The sequence below is a fragment of the Urocitellus parryii genome, chromosome 1 (genome assembly GCF_045843805.1).
Source record: "Urocitellus parryii isolate mUroPar1 chromosome 1, mUroPar1.hap1, whole genome shotgun sequence".
NCBI classification, from domain to species: Eukaryota; Metazoa; Chordata; class Mammalia; order Rodentia; family Sciuridae; genus Urocitellus; species Urocitellus parryii.
The window spans coordinates 104,313,399-104,334,307 of NC_135531.1; the positions used below are offsets into that span (position 1 = coordinate 104,313,399).

The following is a 20,909-nucleotide window of genomic DNA, read 5'->3' on the forward strand; positions in this document are numbered from 1 at the left end:
CTTAGGCAGGGGAGATCCCCAGACTCCCAAAGTCGGGGAGCCCTTGGTGAGCACCTTGTCTACCCCCTCACTTTATGGAAGAGCAAACTGCGGTGACTGAGGGAGCTGTCTTGAAGTCAGAGGGCTCCCAGGAGGTGGCAGAGCAGGTCTGCAGCCCTGGCTCCCGGCTCCCAGCCTGGCAGGGCACCGGGGGGCAGAAAATCTGACTCCCCCATCCCAGAAGGCGTCCAGGAAGAATCTGCCCCTCTCTTTCCCACACCCCAGGATGTTTCTTGTTTGTGATCTGTTCTCATGCACTTATTGAGCACCTACTAGATACCAGGCCAGCAGTGGAGTAGGTCTAGGGACCCGGTGGCTGCCGGACCAGAGGAGGAAGTGACACTGTCCCCCTGCCCTGCCGCCTTGGGAGTACTTTTCATTTTCTAAGGTTACCTGGCAGGGGTAGCAGCCTCCTAGCTCGTCTCCCCTGCCCTCCTCCCAGCACTCTGCAGTGCAGGACGGGCCCCGCCCCAGGCCCCCAGCTCTCAGAGCACTCCCTGCCTGCAGTCCATGTTCCAAAACGACTTGCCCAATGCATGGATGGCTGAGAAACCGCCGCGGTCCACCCACAGGGCATGGAGAAAGCCTTCCCCAGCCCGACCCAGGGCCTCGAGTGGTGTCTGGCTTTTCCTGCATCATTTCATTCCTGTAACAGGGCCTGGGAGCTGGCACAGTCCTTGGCCCCATTTTACAGATGAGGAAATTGAGGCCAATGATTAAGAGGCTGCTTGCAGCCTTGTCACCTCCTACCTTGATCAAAGACACTCAAGTCCCTGCATCATGCCCTCCTGTCCCTTCTAGAGTAATTGAAGGCAGGAGCACATCTGCCTTTCCTTGATCCTTCCCACAGCATCCTGTAGGATTCTGGCCCAGTGGGACCTATAGGGGTTTATCCCGTTCAGCTGGACTGAATGAAATCTGGGGAAGGGAAAAGGGCAAGAGGCAGGTAAGGGAGGATGAGTGGCAGATGCCAGGCAGGGGCGGAGGCCAGCAGGGGCAGAGGCCAGCAGGGGCGGAGGCCAGCCTTCCTGCCTAGCGTGTCTGCTGGATGCCATCCTCAAAGACCATTGCCCAGTGCAAAGTCCCAGGTTCCTTGTTTGGACTTTGCCCAGGGAAAGCTGATGATGTCCTTCCCAGGCTCTGCTTGTTCCCCACTGGTGAAGGGAGCTCTGTATCTACTGGGACATGTGACAATCTAAGAAAATCACCTACCGGTACCATGTGGTCCTGTGTCCTAATCTTTTTTTTTTTTTTTTTTTTTTTTGGCACTGGGGATTGAACCCAGGGGTGCTTAACCACTGAGCCACATCCCCAGCCTTTTTTTTGCATTTTATTTAGAGACGGTGTCTCTCTGAGTTGCTTAACGCCTTGCTAAGTTGCTGAAGCTGGCTTTGAACTTGTGATCCTCCTGCCTCAGCCTCCCGAGCCACTGGGATTACAGGTGTGTGCTATTGGCCCTGGTCCTAGTCTTTCTCCATGCCCAGCACAGTTGAACCTGCGCCACAGCTGTGAGAAGTAGGTACTGTTATCATCTAACTCTTACAAATGAGAAATTGGAGAGGCAGGGGTCATATGACCCATCCAAAGTCTCTCAGCTGGTAAATGGCAGAATGCAGAATGTGATTTGAAGCCCAGGGGTGTGGCATCAGACAGCATATCCCCCTGGGCTCTGTACCAGTGCTAGCCACCAAAATATAATATGACTGCATATGTAACTTTAGTTTCTAGCCGTCACACTAAAAGGTTTTATAAAAAGTCAGTGAAATCATTTTTCAATAATGCATTTATTTAAAAACCAAATAACATCATTTCAACAAGCAATAAACTTGTAAAAGTTATTCATGAGACATTTTAAACTGTCCTTTTTATATTAAGCCTTGGGAATATGGTGTGTATTCTTTATACACACATCTTGACTCCAATTGGCCACAGTTCAAGTGCTTATGTTACATGTGGCTGTGGACAGCACAGTTTCATACTGTATGGCCTTTCAGGGTCCTTACTGTGGAGTACCCTGGGGCACAGGAAGAACCCAATAAATGTCATCCACTTGTATGATTATTTTTACCACTGGTTGTTGTTGGTCCAGGAAGACGCTGGGTAGAGGTGCCAAGCCCTTGGCATAAACTGTACACTGATGTCCCTAGTCTTAATCCTCCAGGCCAAGAGCTTGATGCCTCCTAGGCTCAGCCAACTTCATGAACCTTTGGCCTGTGGGTTGAGAAGACCCAGCTTGACTCTCTAAGAGGGGAGGAGAGGCTGATCGAGACCCCTCCTATCCCTGCTGGCCAGCCGGGTACCACAATGAAGTGAGGCCTCCTGGGGGGTCTGAGCCTGAGGCCCATCTGCTCTGGGTTGTGCTGGTGACCAGGTCCACAGCTGCAAGGGAGGGGACAAAGACCTCTCCTTCTCAAGTTCCTGCATGCCTTCAGCCAGCTAGGACTTTAACAGGGGAACAACAAACAAACAAACACTATCTTTAATGTTGTTTTTTTTTTTAATATTTTTTGTTGTTGTAGTTGGACACAATGCCTTTATTTTATTTATTTTATGTGGTGCTGAGGATCAAACCTAGCACCTCGCACGTGCTAGACGAGCACTCTACTGCTGAGCCACAACCCCAGCCCCTTAATGTTGATTTTTTTTAATGGAAACCCCATGAATTAATAAATGGAGCAGGGATGTAGGGTCTGCACTGTCCCCTCCTGTCTGTGGTCCTAGGAGATACAAAGAGTGCTTGCAAAGAACCAGTGGCTCCCAGAGAACACAGGGATCACCCGGGAAGCATCAAAGGTTGCCAGTGGCCAGATCCTCTTCCCAGAGGTTATGATTAAATTCCCCTGGGTGTGGCAGTGGTTTGGGAACATATCAAAGATCCCTGGGTGGTTTTAATGTGTGGGCAAGTTTGGGAACCTTGTACTCTCCCTTGGGGCACATACTCAGGTAGTCCTCACAATAGGTGTGATACAGGTGTGGTATGGGTTCCCATTACCCATGAGGCTTAGCGAGGTCAAGGAACTGGCTCAAGTTCAGACCTCCAGGACACGAGCTTGCTTGGGATTCGCTGGCCAGGGTTTTAAGCAGTGCCGTGCTGATAAACACCACAGCGGGTGCTCTAGGGAAAACAAGGGCCTTGGTTTTCATCATCTGCCCGTTTCCATGGTGTAACTACTCCCACCATCGCCTATGCTAAGCTACCAAGTGACACCCCTAGGTGCAGAGGTGGGAAGAGATTTTCTGAGGAGTCAGCATGGTAGCCTCAGTCCTATCAGGTGGGTGGGAGAAATGGTTAGGAATTCTCTGGATGTTTTATCCTAGAATCTTTTAGCCAATGAAATATTTGAGAACCCCAACATATACAACAGATGAAATATGGCATCAGCAAAAGTATCAGAAACTTCAATCATACTCTCATGCTCTGGTTCCAATGGGGCTAACCCCCCATTTGAGCCTATAGCGCAGGGTGAGGGTGGCTGTAATAGCCTGAGAGTTGGGGGCCTTATGCTCCATGCCCACCCTTGACCCTCACTGGCTCCCTCACCTTGGGCAAGTCCCTCCCTATCTGGGCTCCATTTCCTCCCTCAGTCAGGAGGAGACCCCTGGGTGTGCTTTCCCAGGATGGCCTTGGACCTGCCATAACCCACCGGACCCCAGCCAGCCTCAGGCCTGTATTTATAGCCATGACTTCAGTTCCTCCAGTTCTGTTGAAGCTGGTTCCCTGGCCCATGTATTTATAAACCCAGCGGGGCAGAAATAGATGTGACATGCAGGGGACTTAGGTGATTTGTGAACAAGCTGGATTCCGTGAGTCCCTTTGGATCGGGCTCGAGTCCTTAGGTGCCAGGTTCCACAGGCAATCCTGAGCTGGAAGGGGGCTTCGAGATTCAAGCCCCAGCCCTGTGATTGTACAGTGGGGGTCACAGTGATCCAGGAATGGAGGGATGTGGCCAGAGTCATAGAGGGTGTGGCAGAGCCATGCCAAAGTGACGTGTTCTTTGTGCAGCATGAAATGGGGAACCCCAAGGACCACCCCTTGTCCCAGGCACCCGTCAGGTTCCAGCTTGGTCATTTCCTTGCTCTGGACAGGGCCTGAGTCTCTCTTCCCTCATCTGTTAATTGGGAATGGTAGTAGGTAATCCCAGAATGCTACTGTGAGGAATCAACAAGGTCATATTTGACACTGTGTGCCAGTACAGTGCCCAGCACACTGGCATGTTCAACAGGTGGCGGCTTTTGTTCTTATTGTGTCCTGAGTCACCCCCTCACCAAAGTAATTTTTATGACAATGATAATCGCACCATCTCGTTGAGCACTTATTTAACTTTCCCAGTACGATGTCATTCTTCAGGAGATGCCCTATCAATTTAATGAACTTGGAAGAGAATATTCTCAAGGAAAAAAAATGCTAATATATGAAACAGTATGTTTATATATAGATTACAAAAACATCATATCCTAAATGGTCAGCATAGTCATCGTGGAATAGAAGGTTCTACAGTGGTGAGCAATTGTATAATCGACACATTAGCATAAAAACTCATCTCCCCTGGGGCTGGGGTTGTGGCTCAGTGGTAGAGTGCTTCACACACACACACACACACACACACACACACACACACACACACACACGAGAGGAACTGGGTTCAAGCCTCAGCACCACATAAAAATAAATAAATAAAATAAAGATATTAAAAAAAAATACAACTCCCGGGGAATTTTCAGGGCTTACGTTTCTGAGTTTGCTACCTAATATTGATTTTATGTTTGTAACAGTTGCATATGAGAATTTAACATAATAGTGAACTTGAAATACACATGCCAAGCAAAGCCCAGAAAGACATCTGTCGAGGTTTCTCACGGTTTCCTCTACGGTGGTGATCCATAGCACCCCGCCTCCCGGCCCATCTTTTTTCCTGCTTAATTATTTTTCCATGCCATTTAGCACCATCTGATATGCTTTCTTATTTATTTATTATCTGTCCATCCCAACTAACATGTGAGCTTCCCGTGGGCAGGGTTTCTTTCTCTTTTGTTCACTGTGTACTGCCAGCGCTGAAAATAGCAACGGCATAGAGCAGGCGTTGGGTGAGTGTGTGCTGAGTGAACGAGGGGATAAATGAATGACTGAGTCCCCCGTGCTGCCAAGAGGGCATCTGACATTCACGGAGATGAAATGACTCATCCAAAGTTGCTCAGCTCTCGTGAGGCTGAGCTGAGACCTGGCTGGCACACGGGGCTCTTGAGCCCACCCAGAGGGCCAGCCGGGAGTTCTTCTCGGCCCTCCCTTTGTGCCAGAGAGGGTTTTCTGCTGCTCCCTGGGGGAGCTCCCCCGGCTCCACACACTGCCCATCCAACACCGGCCCCTTCTGCTGCAGGACGTGGACAGGAATGGAGGGAAGAAGGAAGGAGGAGGAGAGGTCCCGGTGGGCTGTGCTGCCGACTGTAGAGGCTGAAGGCTGCTGAGACAGGGAGGGAAGAGGCCAGCATCCCTCGGTTTATCCTGCAGGATGAGGAGCTGGGTTGGCAATGTGGGGTCACCACTCTCGCATCCCTCTGTGACTGCACTCATCCCTTGGAAGACAGGGCGTGGGGGCAGGTGCCGGGAGGAGTCAGGAGCAGCATCAACCCTGGCTGCCTCTGCTCCCGTCAGCCACGGGCTTTTCCAATTGGGGAGACAGAGGCCCAGTGACAGGAGGTGACACTTGCAGGAATGCATAGCAAGGAAGTGGCAGAGGCTGAATTCCCTTGTGCCTGGCAGTGCTAGTGTGGGGACGGGCTTGGGATCTTACCTTGGGCGCCAGGTAGAAGGAAGCCCCTCCCTCGACTCCCGTCCTTCCCTTGGGAGAGGAACAGGAGGAACGTCCTCTCAAATCGGATTCTTGAGGACAGCTCAAGTTCTCTTCCCAGTGGCAGGAGCAACTGGACAGGCCAGACACTGCCCCTCGCATACCCTCAGGCTAACGCTGCTGCTGGCAGTGGGGGGGGGAAGGCAGAGGCGCCCTGAGGCATCTGAACCTGTTCTGAGCTACCTCAGTCCCTGGGGAGACCGTTTTTGACCGTGGGATACAGAGACAGCTCTACCTTGGTTTCTCCACATTCCTTGTTTCACTTAATGGGTGCCTACAAGGTTCTGGAGAGAATCCTCCTTCCCCACCTTCCATCCTTCCATCTTCCCCTCCTTCTCTTTATTCATCCATCCTTTCATTTATTCATTGTGGCTGGGACAATGCAGGCTGGTAGATGAGTGATATCTGGAGCCAGACAATCAGGATCAGGATATGAAGCAGGACTTGGCCACGCTCTCTGAGTGAGCTTGGCAGGCCTGGAAGCTCAACTTCCTTATCTGTAGAATGGGGATAATAATAGCACCTTCCTTCCAGGCTCGTGATGAGGATCCGATGAGTTCACGCACACTCAGTGTCTGGAATAGCACCTGACATAGTACACGTTCGTGGCCGTCAGTTACCATCATCGTCATTGTTTTATCCGCCTGGCACTGTTCCAGGTGCTGAGGAGCTTGCCCCAACATTCTCCTCTCCCAGGGATCCCTCTAGGCCAGCCCTTGCTTCAGCCTCCTGCTATCTGCTCTGGCCTCACTGCCTTCAGCCCCCACCCATGGGACACTCTTGCTCAGTTCCCCAACCTACAGTCTCTTCATCATCTCTCTTCAGCCAGCAGGAGAGAGTCCAGGTCATCCAAGCCTGTCACGATCTGGCCCCCTTCTCCCTTAGCCCTAATTCTCTTCATCTTTTCAAACATGCTGCTGCCTCCGACTCTCTACACTGGATTCATCCCCAGTGGCCCTGCCTTCTTGTTCTCCCTGGGCCTTGATAGGTATTCTTCCTGAGGAAACCCTCCTTCATTCCCCTCAATCAAGAATCATGAAATCTGCCTTTAAATTCCCATTTCCCTTTGTTGGCAACATGATTTTATTCTGTGAGCAGTGGGGAGCCACGGGATGCTCTTGAGCAGGTGAGCAACACATTCAGAGCTGCACTTTGGGAAAAGAGGTCAGACTATAATAGTATAGAGACAAGGAAGAAAACTATAGGTGGAGGGAGGTCAGGTAGGGAGAATTCTGGCAGAAGGGCCTTGGAAGGAGTGAATTGGCTACTTCTCTCCTCTCAGCCTACTTTTGTCTTCCATGTGTGAAATCAGATGCTGTGATTTCCCTAGCATGACCCAGCGAGGCCACTAGAGAGATAAAACAAGGACTCCATGGCCGACCCCTGTCACGTACCTATTTGTGCCCTGCTGCTCAGAGCTCCTCATTCCCTTTAGCTTCCTCTGCAGGAATATCCATGCTCTTCCCGCCTGTGGAGCACCTGAGGGAGGCGGGACATGCTTTGTGCTCACTGCAGCCTGAGCACAGGCTCCAAGGAGCAGCTCCCCAAGCGCCCGCCGAGCCCAGCGGGTGAGCACACAGCAGTGCCTTCTCCTGCCCTGCTAGGTGCTGCAATGAGCCTATGTTTTCTCTATTAATCCCTGCAACAACCCTGGGGAGTAGGCCTCATTTCAAACCCTGTTCTGCAGAGAAACTGTAGCTCAGAAAAATAAGGCACTGGCCCAGGATCAGGCAGCCACCGGATGGTGGAGTCGGAATTAGAACCTGGGTCTGACTCCAAGCCAGTGCCCTTCCTCCACTCCAAAAGAAGCCCTGGAAAGAATGTGAGGGTCTCAAGGCCACGATCCCTGGGCCCACCCATCCAGAAGCCAACAACAGAAGCCCCAGCATGTCCCGTCAGGCCTTCAGACCACGGGGCCTCTGATGCTCAGCTGTGCCTCTGGTGCTGCAACCGGTGCCCCAGAACCTGCCTTATATAACCTGGGCTCAGAGTTCCCTTCTGAGATGAGATCAGCAGCTCTGAGGGCTCTACCAGCCCTGGCTGCCAAAGCTCAGGAGTTTTAGAGCTTTAGGGTCAGATGAGGGGTATGCAAGTGGGTAGAAACGGAACCAGAGCTTGGAAGGACCCTCTCCACTTCTGCTGAGGCCAGAGGTGGTCCTCTCTTGCCTATGGAGGGGACTGGCTCACACTGATGGGCCTGCCATCCAACTCAGCAGCCTTAGGGGCTGTGGGGACCCCTGGAGACAGAGTCCACAGCCAGAGAGCAGTAGGTGGAGCACAGATCCCAGCAACCTTGACCCACACCCCGCTTTCCCCCTCACCCCTGTGTTTTCCTCCCCGTGCCTCAGTTTCCTCATCTGTGGACCATGCTCATCCACCTGCCTCACAGGAGTGTATGGTCAGGGGCTGGCCCAGCACTTGGAAGTGGCAGTTACCATTATCACTGGGTCCTGGGCACCAAGGATGGGTGTTCCAGGGCTCAGGCCTGTGCAGGGCCTGCCCACACCTTCCAGCGGGGTTGGGAGTCCTCCCTCCAGGGGAGGGAGGCTTGAATTGGAGTGCTCCTGCCAACCCCTCCCTCCTGGCTTGGCAGCCCAAAGACAACGCCAGCCAAAAATATTTGTGTGGGTGGCGGAAAGTTAACTTTTCCGCCTCTCTCTTCTTTCCTGGAAACCGTGGCCACTGTCAAATGCAGCAAAACAGAAGCAGGGATAGAGTGAGGCGAGGCCCCTGCAGGGAGTCGGAGAGCCCTGCCCCCTCCCCTCGCCCACTCCCTCTGCCTCCTGCCATCTGGCTCTGGTGGCGGTGGGGGTGGCTGACTCCAGAGCTTAGAATCATGGGATCCTGCAACGCCAGAGCATAGGGCCCCTCCAGCACCATCTGTCTCAACCCTAAATTGTGCCCTTGGGGAAACTGACTCCAGAGTGCAAGGCCATCTGCCCAGGATCACATAGCCATTTAGGTCTCTTCAGAATTCTCCTGGCCCTTCAAGAGATGCTAAGATCTTTGAAGCTCAAATGGTAGAAGTGTGGCAGCAGCTGGTGAGTGAGAACGCTCCAGGAGAGGACTGAGGGCCGGCTGCCATCTCCTCTGTGTCCCTGGCTCCAGCATTACTGTCAAGGTGTCACAGCTAGGTCCCAATCCCAGCCCTGTCCCTTAATGGCTGTATTGCTTCACCTCTCTGAGCCTCGACGTCCTCACCTCTGAGATGAGATAATAATAAAGTGCCTGTCTTGGAGGCTTGTGAGAATTTAGGGTAATAACCTAAGCACTGGACCCACCTGGATCAGGGTAGGTGCTCAGCCTGGGAGCTTCTGTTCCTCCCCAGGCACGGGTCGTCAGCTTTCTCCTGATTCCCGCTGCCCAGGCTGCTCTAACAGGTGCCTGGTTATCTTTCTGATTCTGACGTACCTTTGCCTTTGCCCTGGTTGGCTCTGATTTGTCCCAGCGCCTGGTGATGCACTTATCTCTCCGCATGCCTACCAGACTCTCCTGGCCCAGCCCCAACCAGCAGCCAAGGCCTCCACCCAGCTTGCTGCAGTGGGGCGGGGGCACATGACCTCTGCTCGGGACGGAGGGGTGAGTGCTGCCACTGAGGTCGGTCCAGCCCCTGAGGTCATCCATGTCCACAGATTTCATGGCATGTGGCTCTCTCCCCATTTTCCAAAAGGATACATGAGACTTAGAGAGTCCACACAGCTAAGTCATTCAATATGATGAGGTGCAATCTGCCCTGAGCCCTCTCTGAAGTGCTACCTGCTCAACCTACGGGATCCCGTCTGCTTCCACACTCCACCCCCACAAACACTTTCCAAACCTTCCATCCCAATCTGGAACTCTCCCCCATCTGTGGACCTACTGCTCATCTCCCCCTGAAAATTCAAAAATCAAACCCATCTCCCTGCTCCACTGAACACCACCAACTCCTTCCCATGTATTCCTGATCTTTATTAACAAAATCACTCTGTCACCAGAGCTGGGGACCTGCGCTGTATCCTGGGCTCCTCCCCCTTCCTCCACACCCACTCTCCATCTGCTTCCAGGCCTGGCCAATTCTTCCGCCCAAGAACCTCTCTCATCCATCTCCTCCTCGCCTTCCCTTCAGGAAGCCTCTGTCCCCTCTCCGCTGACTCTCATCACTCTTAACGTTTATAAATAATCATACTATTATTATTATTGTCCTTATTATCATTCACAGCTCTTACCACCAGATTTTAAGGCTCATGAGGCAGAGTACCATATCTTCTTTATCTTCACTAAATCCCCAGGAATTTTTATGATATCTGAAATAGAATAAGAGCTTAAGAACTTTTTGTGGAAAGAGAGAATAGCCAAAATGTACAAAGATATGCCTTAGAAACCGTGCTCAGTCCTCTGCATGCATTTTTTCATTTAACCCTCAGTGGAACACTGAGACAGTTTAACTTTCAATGTGACACTGGAGAGACAGGTTGAGTTATCTTTTATCTGAAAAACTTGGAACCAGTACTGTTTCTGATGTTTTCAGATTTTGTTGGAGTATTTGCATATACATAGTGAGGCATCTTGGTGAGGAGACCCGAGTCTAAACTGAAATTCATTTTTGTTTCATATATACACGTAGCCTGCATAAGATTTTGCACAGTATTTTTAGTGTGCCTGTGTTTTTACTGCGACCCTCACATGAGGTCAGGCATGGAAGGTGGACTTGTGGTGGTATCCTGTTGTTCCCACCAAAAGTTTTGGTCTTAAAATGTTTAGGATTTTGGATTTCCAGTTTAGAGATGATTCACTGTATTACAATACCCATTTTGAGGTGGGGAAGTGGAGGTTCAGAGACCATCCCAGGTCAAACTCAGAGCCCAGGCATATAAGTGCCCACCATGGTGACCCCTCTGGGTTAGTGTTTGTTACTGGGACAAATACCTGAGAAAATTAAAGGAGGAAAGATTCATTTTGGTTCATGGTTTTAGAGGGCTGGTTTTATTGCTCTGGGCCTGTGGTAAGGCCTCTGGAACATTATGGGGGAATGTATACGTCCCCAGTCTTGTATCCTCACCCGCTGTTCCTGTGATTACTGTTGTGTATGTACTTTGGGTGGAATGTCAAAGAATTCTTTCTCAGTCATGCCCAGATAAATATTTTAAAATAACTAGATATTTATTTAATGTGAACCAGGGGAAATGACTTAGCACAATACACTTGTGATTTTTCTGTAATTATTGCTTAAGAAAGTCTAAAGTATTAAAGTCAGTTATATAAGTTGATTGAAGGAAAAAATGAAGTCCGTAGAGTGTCAGGTAGCACACACAGATGGTGCCAATCTAGAATGCTGAGTGACTGAAGCTTGGGCAACACTTCCCTGTGCATGTGTGGGGCCCTTACCCCAAACCCCAGTCCATTCTCAGGCCCACCCTCAGATGGACAGGTCTCAGGAATTCAGCCCAGACACTGGGTGAGCTGTCTCATGTGCGGTTCCTTTTCTCCCTGTACAGATAGATCTCCCTGAAGGGGACTCTCATTCCAGAGGTCAAGAAGGGTTAAGAAGAAGGTGTTGGGGGCCTACCTCCTCACCCAGCTCAGAAAGGACTTATCTTACTTCTCAGCTGGACCTCGCTCCAACTCTGTGAAGGTGGATCTGCAGAGACCCAGAGGACACCACCGAGAGGAGCCCAGAGCAGTGCTCAGGCAGTTGCCCCAGCCCAGGGCCAGCGCCTGCTCATCAGGAAAGGCAGCCTCATGCTGGGCCCTCACTTCCCACCACAGCCCCTGGGGCCTGGAGAAGGGAGGCCTACCCCCTGCACCTTTCAGATCCCCGATGGAAGCTACAGGTGCCTGGCCCTGGAGGCCGAGGAGAGTGGCAGTGAAGAGGGCCTGCAGGGAGAGGCAGGGCCCATGGACCTGGAAGACAACAAGGTGGCCAGCAACAGCAGCAGCAGCATCAGAGACAACTCTTCCTGCAGAGCCAACCAAGGGCTGCCACAGATGTCCAGAGCCCTGGGCATTCAGCCATCCAGCTGCTCCAGGGAAGCACGAGAGGGGTCCCAGCATGACAACAGGGCCAACCAGGATTGGGATGTGGTGAAGGCCCAGCAGGTGGTGACAGTCAGCCCCAGACCCGGCCCTGGGCCCAGGGTGGCCCAGAAACCAGGTAAGCTTGCATTCCTTCTCCCCAGAGGTCCTTCAGCAGGGGTTCCTCCATATATGTTCCCAGCAAACATGACAATCTGTCACAGTCCCTCAAGCATGCCCAGATTGGCAGCTGTGGAGAGATAGAAGCAGCTGTGGGTTACGGGCAGGTCCAGCTGTACTGTGTCTAACTTCACTTCTTTTTCTGCCAAAGAGGGCACGTGAGCAGGCAGTGAAAGAAAACCACGTTATCATGCTTGGTTGGAAAAAAGTCCGTTTCTCAGTCTCAGCTGCCCTTTAATGATTAGGGAATGAATGACCATGAAAGTCCCAATCATCTGATGGGGCAGGACCCCTCATTAAATGAAGAGAGTTCGAGTGACTTGGGCATATGAGGATGCAGACTGGACAAGCAGATGTGGTCCCTGCCCTCAAGCTAGCCACCAAAGCCCTTCATCTAATCCAATCCCAGTGGGGAAACAGACTCAGAGTGAGCAGGAGACTGTCAGAGGTTACTTGGCCAATTAGTGGCTGAGCTGGGTCCATATTCCTCACCTAGGTTTCCCATCTGTTAGAGATGACAAAGGACAAGTCGTGTCACCTGGGCTGCAGTGGGATCCAGTGACAGCATGTGGGGAGCATTGCAGGTGTGGCATGGAGGAAGGAAGGCAGGAGGATCCTTTTCCCCTCCGGCACTGGAGTCTGCCGAGCAGGGCGGGGCAGGGAGACCCACGCTGAATCACCTCCACCACCGGGGCCCATGGAAACCTGAAGTGGGTCCAGATGGGGAGGACGTGAGCCGGGCCATGCTCAGCTCAGGCAGGAACTGCTGCCAGCAGATCTCAGGGGTGCAGGGCGTGTGGGGGACATAGTCCTGGGAGGGCTCGTGCGTCAGGAAACTGAAGGAACACTTCATTTCTCTGCAGGCGTTGCTGACGCCCAGGCTGGCATCTCACCAGCCTTCCCGCCTACTCTACTCTCTGAAATAATTCTCTCCAGTCTCTGATCGCCCCCCATGAACACAGTTCCCACCCAGACTTGGGTCACCCAGAGAGCTGGGCAGCAGCAAAGAGGGGCCTTCAGTGCCTCCGGGGCAGGAGGAGGGCACCAGCCAGGCTCACCAGACTTAAATTGGGGAGGTGGGCCCCCACTCCAGAGTCAGTCCAAACTGGGCCCCCTGGAGCCTGAGACCCCAGGTTCTGCTGCCTCCCCTCACATAGACCAGGGCTCAGGGTCAGGAGACAGGGATCCTGGGTCTGGGCCTGATGCTCACTGGCCAAACCCTAGCAAGTCCCTTGGTGACTTTCAGTGTTTTCATCTGTGAAAGTGAAATAAAACTATGAATCCTATCTACCTCATAAAGCTGTTGTGAGGTCGCACTGACTTTGGAGGTGGCAAAGTTTTGGAAATTTTATAGTCATCTGGATATGTATGTGGGGACATTGATAACAATTGAAATGATCATCATCAACTCAACAAGTAGACTGTTTGCTGAGGTGTCTTGTGCTAAGCCTGTGGTGCAAAGAGCTTTACCTGTATTACTTCATTCAGTCGGATGGCAGTCCCCCAGGGATGCAGTGTTATCATCTCCATTGTACAGATGAAAAGACTGAGGCTCAGAGAATGTAAGGGATTTGTCCGAGATGCGGGGCATTTGTCCTAGCAAGATGCTAGGACATGTTTCAACCACAGTGTTTTGAATACGGGCATGTGCTCTTAGCCATCACTGTGTTCTGGAATTGCTTGTGTTGTCTGTGGAAACCTGGGGTGGAAGAGCACGGGTAGAGAGGAGAGGAGAAAGGATGACCTTGCATGTAACCCATCAGTGTCCCACGTTGGGGTCATTCTCCTTCTCTACTCTCTGAAATAATTCTTTACAGATGAAGTAACTGAGGCTCACAGATTCAAGTCGCCTGCCCAGGGCAACAGTCAGTACCTGCACTGAGACCATGATGCTGTTCTTTGCCTTGAATAGCCTGGTCATTTTTTTCCTTTCATATCCAATCAGCTGGTCACCTAGTTCTACTCTGAACATTTCTAGAGACAGGAGTGACCTCAGGAAGATAGAATGGGTAGATTTCTCAGAGGTGGGGACAGGAAGGAAGCTGGGTCTTGCAGGAGAGACAAAATTCAGGTGGTCTTGGGTCAGAGCCCACGCTGGACTTTCTGCTCCCTGGGGAAAGGGTGTGGCCGGAGTCACTTCCCTCTGCCTAAAAAGCCTGTGGTACCGCCAGGTTATTAGTGGATTAGGACTTCCTTTTAAAGCTTCCTCCATTACTGCCAAAGGATTATAAGCATCATCAGACAATTACCCCCATCCTTTTGCAATTATACCTGCTTCTTGGAGTGTTCCCTGGTGTTTTTAAAGTATGAGCATGGCATCTTTTGCAGAGATCTTCACTTGGGGTCAGTAGGTACTGGTACCATTTCTCCAAGGTCTGAATACCATCTGGCAGGCTGGAAGGGGAGGGGCTGCAGGCAGCCAAGGTGGGCAGCAGCCTGAAGCTCAAGTTTCTTGTCACCAGCTGTCTCCAACCTGGGAGCATATATGTGGGAAGGAAAATGTAACAGGGCTCACAATCAGGTCTTAGCCAAACCAGTTGGTCCATAACTCACCAAGAAAGCCCCATGCTGTAGCCATCCTTTCTAAAGTCTCAGCTGGTTTTAACTGAGCTCACTGAGATTATCGTTGCAGATGGAGGCTCTGAAGCCCAGAGAACAATCGACTTGTCCAAAGTCACACAGTAAATTGGTGGCAAAGCTAAAGGCTGGAACCCCTGGCTTCTACCTCACTGTTTGGTTGCCAGGCACTGTGTAGATGCTTCGTTTGGACCACTTCATTTCATGCTCTAAACAGCCCTCTGCAGTTCATACTTTTCTTATCTCTGTTTTACAGATGAGGAAACTAAGATATATAGAATTTAAAGGAATCATCAAAACTCTCACAATCTGTGGGTGGAGGAACTGAGGTTTGAACCCTGAGAGGTCTGGCCCCATGTTTTTAAACACCCTCTTGGCTGCCTTGTCTCCATGGAGACGAGGCAGCAGGCCGTGTTCTTCCACCCACCTGGGGCTGGTAAAAGGTTGTTCAGGCTCTGGGAGTAGGTGGGGGGATTTGGACAAACCACATTCTCTCTCCCCTTCAGATGCATGGGGGAGGCCTGAGACCCACTGCTGAGGTGGCGTCTCCCTTGCTCGTGACCTTTATGTTTTGGGGGTGGGGGTATTTAGAGGGTGTGGAGGCCTCTCCACTCTGGTGGACACTGTTCTGAGCCTCAGGATGGTCTTGGGGTGAGAGTGGGGGTCTAGGCTGTCAGATGAGTCACACTCCTGGCTGCGCACTGATTTTGATTAAACAGAAAAGCCTGCACCCAGGCTAAGAGCTGAGAGTAGTCACGGGCCAAGGATAAGGTCCTTGCTTTTCAGGCTCAGGCTGAGCAGAAAGCTGCCCACTGCCCTTTCCACCCCCACACCAATATACCTCACTGTGCACTCACACATACACACGTATCCATAGACACACGTGTTGCACACATGAATACCCTCAGGCACTCACACACCTGGACAATGGGTAGACACTGGCACGTACCCTCCTGAAGGCCCTGTCACCCATCATGCCTATCACATGTGGACATGTGCTTTAGATTTGCTTACAGAGCAACAGTCCCACCTGAAAACACATAGCAGACTTGTGCCCGCTTTCTCATACCAGCACACAGATACAGGTTAAAGCCTGTTCTTTTCTGTGTTCTTCTGCTACACACCTACACTTTGAACGCTCTCTTGCGTTCCCGTTCTCTCCTACAGGCACATCCACTCTTGCACACCCACGGCCACACACCTACGTACAGACAGAACCATTTTCTCTCCTTCTTTCTTTTCCCCATCTCTTTCTTTTTCATACCCACCCACGCAGTAATCTTAGCCTCTGTCTCTCTTTCCCTCTCACCCACACAGTTTGTTTCCTGGTTTCCCACAGGCTGGGCTGCAACCACTTCTCCAGCAAAGCGCTCTCAGGGTAAGCAATACTCTACCTGCTGCCAATCTTCTGCCCCCCAACCCCAGCAAAACAGGGTTAGAGGAATTCTCTGAGGCCCTTGAGGCCAGGCAGTGGGAAGGGAGCGGCCAGAGAAGGTTTGTCTCCTCAGTCACCTGACCTCCTGCACTCTGAGCTGGCCCACAGTGAACAGGGAACAACCAAGCCCCCCAACACCTATAAGTTAGTGTTTCAGAAAACCTTGGGTGGGGTGGGCTTATATCTGCACATTTCTAACTTCCTTTTGCAGAAATCTAAACACAGAGCTCTTGATACAAAAGACAGATGAAAGTGGAACCACCTTGGTTCAAAGGGTGAGAAACCCAGGAAACTTGTGAAAACCCAGCCCAACATTTTTTTTTTTTTTAATTTTTGGTTGTTGTTCTTATCCTGGGGATCAAATCCAGGGCCTAACACGCACAGTATAAGCAAGCACTCTACCCATGAACTACACTCTCAGCCTTTCCTATTTTATTTTGAGACAGGGTCGTACTAACTTGCTGAGGCTGGCCGTGAACCTTTCATCCTCCTGCCTCAGCCTTCAGAGTAGCTGGGATTACAGGTGGGCACCACTGTACTCTTGCTCAGGCCAGCATTTTTCCAAGTGTAATCCACTTCAAAATTTTTGGAGGGGGGGAGGGTGACTGTTTAGTCTTGTTTCCAAGCCCACCAACCCCTCCCCTTGGGAGGGGGACTGGAATGTGGAAATATGGGCTTTTAATAGCATCCCCATGGGGGACTCTGAAGCAGACTGAGCACCGCCTTGAGACTCTGCTGAGCTCCATGCGAATGGAATCCCCTTCAAGAAAGATGGCAGCACAGCCCCCGTGCCTTTGTTGCTGACCCACTAGTTAAGTCGGGAACAGCAGCTGGCTGATGGTGAGCGAGGTGGCAACCCTCCTCAGTCCCCATTTGCCTAGTCCTGCCAGGGTAAAGAGTTATTTTGGTTATTAAGGCTGAGATGAAAGTGGTGGGAGATGGCCCCGAGGGAACTTTTTCTGGTATGGGAGGTGGTGTCACTTGTGCCCCACGGAATCGCAGGGATAGATTGAAGGAAGGAGGGACTAGTGGGAAAGACAAGGGGGAAATGAGCCGGCCAAACACGTCGGGTCAGAAAGAGAATAGGATTTGAGGACAGACCGACAAACCAGGAGATGGAAAATGATGAGGACATGGGAGAGACAGGCAATCAGGCAGCAGAAAGGGAGGCACTGCGAGAGAGGAAAAAGGGAGAGAAAGGGGGACCCGCCTGGAGACCGGAGGCTGAGCCAGCGAAGGGGGGAGTCGTACCCCCGGGGGCTGGGCGGGGCGACCGGGAGGGGCGGCGCTAGGGCCCCGGGGAGCGGGCGGCAGGAGAGCTGCGGGCCCGCCCGCCCGCTCCCATCTCCCGGCTCCGGTCCGAGCAGCCCTCCCGGCGGCGGCGGCGGCGGCGGCGGCGGCGGTGGCGGAGGCGAGGAGGGGGCTTCGGGCGCAAAGCCCGCGCCTGGCGCGGAGCGGGGGTGCGGGGACCTCGGGGCGGGGCGCGTTGACTGACGCGGCCAGGTGTGCCGAGGCGGCGGCGCCCGGGAGCTCGGGGACCGCGCGCAGAGGCTGGAGGTGAGTGAGGGGCGCTGGCCTGGCGGGGTGCGGGCGCCTGGCGCCTCGCCCTTCCCACCTGCGCAGTTGGTGGCACCGCGCTGGAGGCGGTGGCACATCTGGGCTCCAGGCGCCGTACGCGGAGTGACCTTGGCCAAGTTGCTCCTCCACTCTGGGCCTCAGTTTCCCCACCTGTGTGGTGGAGGCTGGAGGGATCTCGGGCTCTCCCGCAGCTCCGGAGCCGCAGGACGCTTGACCACGCGAAGCTCTTCTCTGGGGTGCGGGGTCACCAGTCCTCGCGCCCCTTTCCTCCAGCTGATCGCGGGTCAAGGAAGCCCCCGGCTCACGGATGGCAAGAAGCCCGGGGTCTGCGCCCCACGGGCGCTTTGGGAAAGTGCGGCTGGCTTGATCCGGGGGAATGGCGGGTGGGGCTCTGCCCGGGTGGACCAACATGGGCGCCCATGGGGCAGCGGAACGGCCTGCGCTGGGCCTGCACCCCCACCTCCCGCGGGCGGGCCAGCCGGGCACCGGGGTCTGGCTGGAGCTTGGGGACGCCAAACGCGAAACCTGCTACGCTGTCGACCACCGGGCTCAACCCCACCTGGGGAAATCACGGGCTTTCCAGAGTGCCCTCCCGCTGAGGGAAACCCCTGGGCTTTTCACATCAAATTTTTACAACACCCTTACGATTGCCCCTATTTGCTGAGAATCAGGGCCCCAAAGGTGAAGTGAGTGGAGGGTGGGGCTCCTTTCTAACCTCCGTGCTGTGGAATAGGCGGTGGGAAAGCATCATTCATGGTCCTGGCAAGACCTTAGAGGAATTTGGGGAAAAGGTCTCCTTTCATTTCCCCACACTACCCCCAAGTTATATGCTTATTTGGGATGGGGACAGGGACCCTCTCTGTTCCATGTCTGAATTTTCAAAGAAGGGATAGGAACTGAGTGGAAAGCAGCATGTGTCCCATTCCCCCTTCCACCTGATTGGCAGGTGGCACTGGAACATACCAGCTTGCTGCATGATCTTGGAGTAAGCCCCTTGCTCTCTGGGGCTCCCAGTGGGAAGGTTGGCAGAATGGTCACTGGGGGGGGGGCGGGGGGTGCTGCACTGGGACAGTGCTGGTGGTTGTAGGAATAGTCAGTGCTCCAATCCTGTCCTGTTGGAAAGTGGAGGGTGAGATGGGATGCTAATTAGGGGAAGGAGGGTACACTGGGGCAAGGGAGTGAAAGCCTTGCTGGCCCCAGCCTGCCTGCTCACTAACCCCAGGACTGACCCCCATTACGTCTTGAGGTTTGAAGGCACAGACTGAAATTGATGGTTCACTCCCCCAACTACTTACGGTATTGCTTCAGAAAGAGGCTGAGACCCCCCTCAAGAGAGTTGGAAATGCCCTGTTTGCGTGGTAGGAGCATCTGCTGCCTTATTCTCCCAATGAGATCTTGGGATGATTCCTTCTCTCTGATCCTCAGTTTCTCATCTGTGCACGAGGATGAAATAGGATCAGTCAAGTTTGATATTTGAAGAACTTCTCCTACATAAATCATTGCTGCTATGTCACCCTGGCTTGTGGCCTCGACCTTTCAGGTCTGCTCCCATTCTGCAAGCCACCAGCCAACTCCAGGGCCCCCACCGCCAATTAGCACTTGAACTAAGTTGTGATTTTTCCAATCACAGCATTTATGTAGTTAAAATAAGGTCTTGAACTCTTTCTCTCCCTGGTCAGCTATTTCCCTTTTCTATTCTTTCCCTAAGCTGGGGGGTGGGGTGGGGGTGGGGAGCGCAAACTTGTGGCATTCTGGTGCTTGGTTCCTGGCTAGCCTCTTGAGTCATTTTACCTAGTCTCCACTTTTGAGTTGGGGAGAGGAGATGGAGACCAAGGAAGGGAAGCAATTTGCCCGGGGCGATTCTGTAGGTAGAAGGCAGCCGAACACTTTCTCCATGGGAAACAGCAAATCCTTGATAGGTGGGAGGGTACAAAGTGACAGTGGAGCATCTGGAGGGAGGGGAGAAGCACAGGAGGAACCTACTCCATCTCCCTTCCACACCTTGTCATGGTGATCTGGTGTGGATGGATGTCTCCCTGAGCTCTCCAGAGCTCCAGGAGGCAGACTAGGTGGGGGTCAGCAGGCTCCGTCCCCCTGCCAGGGCTGCCTTCCCACAGTCTCAGCACACCTCCAGCCCCAGAGTCCTGGCCCGGAAGGCACCTTTTCCTTCAGGGCAGCTCCCAACCTTCCAGACATGAGCTCATCGGAGCCGCTGATGCCAGGAAGGGAGGGACGAGGGACAGAGGGGAAGCAGGCAGGGCTGCCTAGATAGGGGCATTATGGGTCCCCGGGCAAATAAAGGGGACAGTGTTGGCAAGGACCTGCAGGCTGTGACCCTACTGTAATGAGGAGGCAGGGGCAAGACAGGCTGGCTGAGGGTCAGCGGGGAGAGAGTGAGGAAAGGTCAAGTGCTCAGGCTGCAGTGCCAGGCTGACCTCTGCCACCTGCTTACTGATTATGTGACCTTGGGGGAATCACTTGCCCTCTAGGGACCTGGGTGTCTCTGGCTAGCCATGGGTGGGTGGGTGCTTGGAACTGGGGTAGTAGTAAATAGAACAGGCAGGTTCCTGCCCCCAAGGAGCTTGCATTTTAATTGAGGGGATAAGACAAAAAAAAAAAAAAAGAAAAGAAAAGAAAGAAAGACAGAAAGAAAGAAAAGAAAAACCAAGGAAGCAAGTACATGTCGAGGTGATTCCAGATAGGTAAACTAGCATGGAAAAAAGTTGTGCTCTTAAGAAGAACAGCAAGAAGAGCTACTTTGGGTCAGTGGTTAGAGAAGGTCTTTCTGGGCGGGGAGCAGAAGGGGGGGACAGAAGTCTAAATGGTATTTGAAGCTGATAAGGCTTCCTGGGGTCCAGAAGAATGGGAGGGAGTGTGGTTGGGAGGAAGTGTGTGGCAGAGGGTGGTAAATGGCCTAATGGGAGTGGGTGGGTGTTGGTTATATCCCCCAACTCCCCAGGCTGTCAACTGCAGACCCCAAGGAGTTGGGCCTGAGATCTTTTTTGTGGTGCTGGGGATTCAACCCAGGGCCTAGGGGAAGTCTCTGCAAGTTAGGCCAGTGTGTGTGTGTACAGAGTCCTTTGTGACGATGCCCTGTCCTAGGGCACTGGGGTTCAATTGCTGCTCAGTGTGGCCAGAGGAGGAGTCAATCTGGGAACGGCCCCCAGGCCCTGCAATTCCAGAGGCTCACAAAAAGCTCTCTCTCTGGAATGAAACCGTTACCACTGGCTGCTGCCTGGAATTCCTCGGTCCTGGCTTCATCT

The 20,909-nt window shown here is 52.7% G+C and overlaps 1 protein-coding gene and 1 long non-coding RNA gene across 10 annotated transcripts in view; one reads left to right on the forward strand and one right to left on the reverse strand.

The window, feature by feature from the left end:
- Positions 1-4,327: 4,327 nt before the first annotated feature.
- On the reverse strand, positions 4,328-20,192 carry LOC113201112 (uncharacterized). Of its 8 annotated transcripts, XR_013344012.1 has the most exons (7): positions 19,438-20,192; positions 18,942-19,079; positions 14,328-14,529; positions 10,091-10,168; positions 7,280-7,364; positions 6,194-6,472; positions 4,328-5,539 (listed from the first exon to the last, which is right to left on the reverse strand). It is a non-coding gene; the product is annotated as an uncharacterized LOC113201112 (long non-coding RNA). The 8 variants fall into 8 exon arrangements; XR_013344015.1 differs by lacking the exon at positions 6,194-6,472 and having other exon boundaries at positions 4,329-5,539; positions 19,438-20,190; XR_013344013.1 differs by lacking the exons at positions 4,328-5,539; positions 6,194-6,472; positions 7,280-7,364; positions 10,091-10,168 and adding exons at positions 12,022-12,126; positions 12,595-12,761; positions 13,527-13,755.
- The window catches only part of Synpo (synaptopodin), a 36,805-nt gene continuing 26,955 nt past the window's right edge, over positions 11,060-20,909 (forward strand). Inside the window, exon 1 of one of the 2 annotated variants that reach the window (XM_026414650.2) lies at positions 11,060-12,015. In XM_026414650.2, coding sequence (XP_026270435.2) covers positions 11,604-12,015 — 412 coding nt within the window. In that variant the 5' untranslated portion in view covers positions 11,060-11,603. Of the gene's footprint in view, positions 12,016-17,016; positions 17,626-20,909 lie in introns of those variants that run through there. The other variant, XR_003303117.2, reaches the window with a different exon arrangement.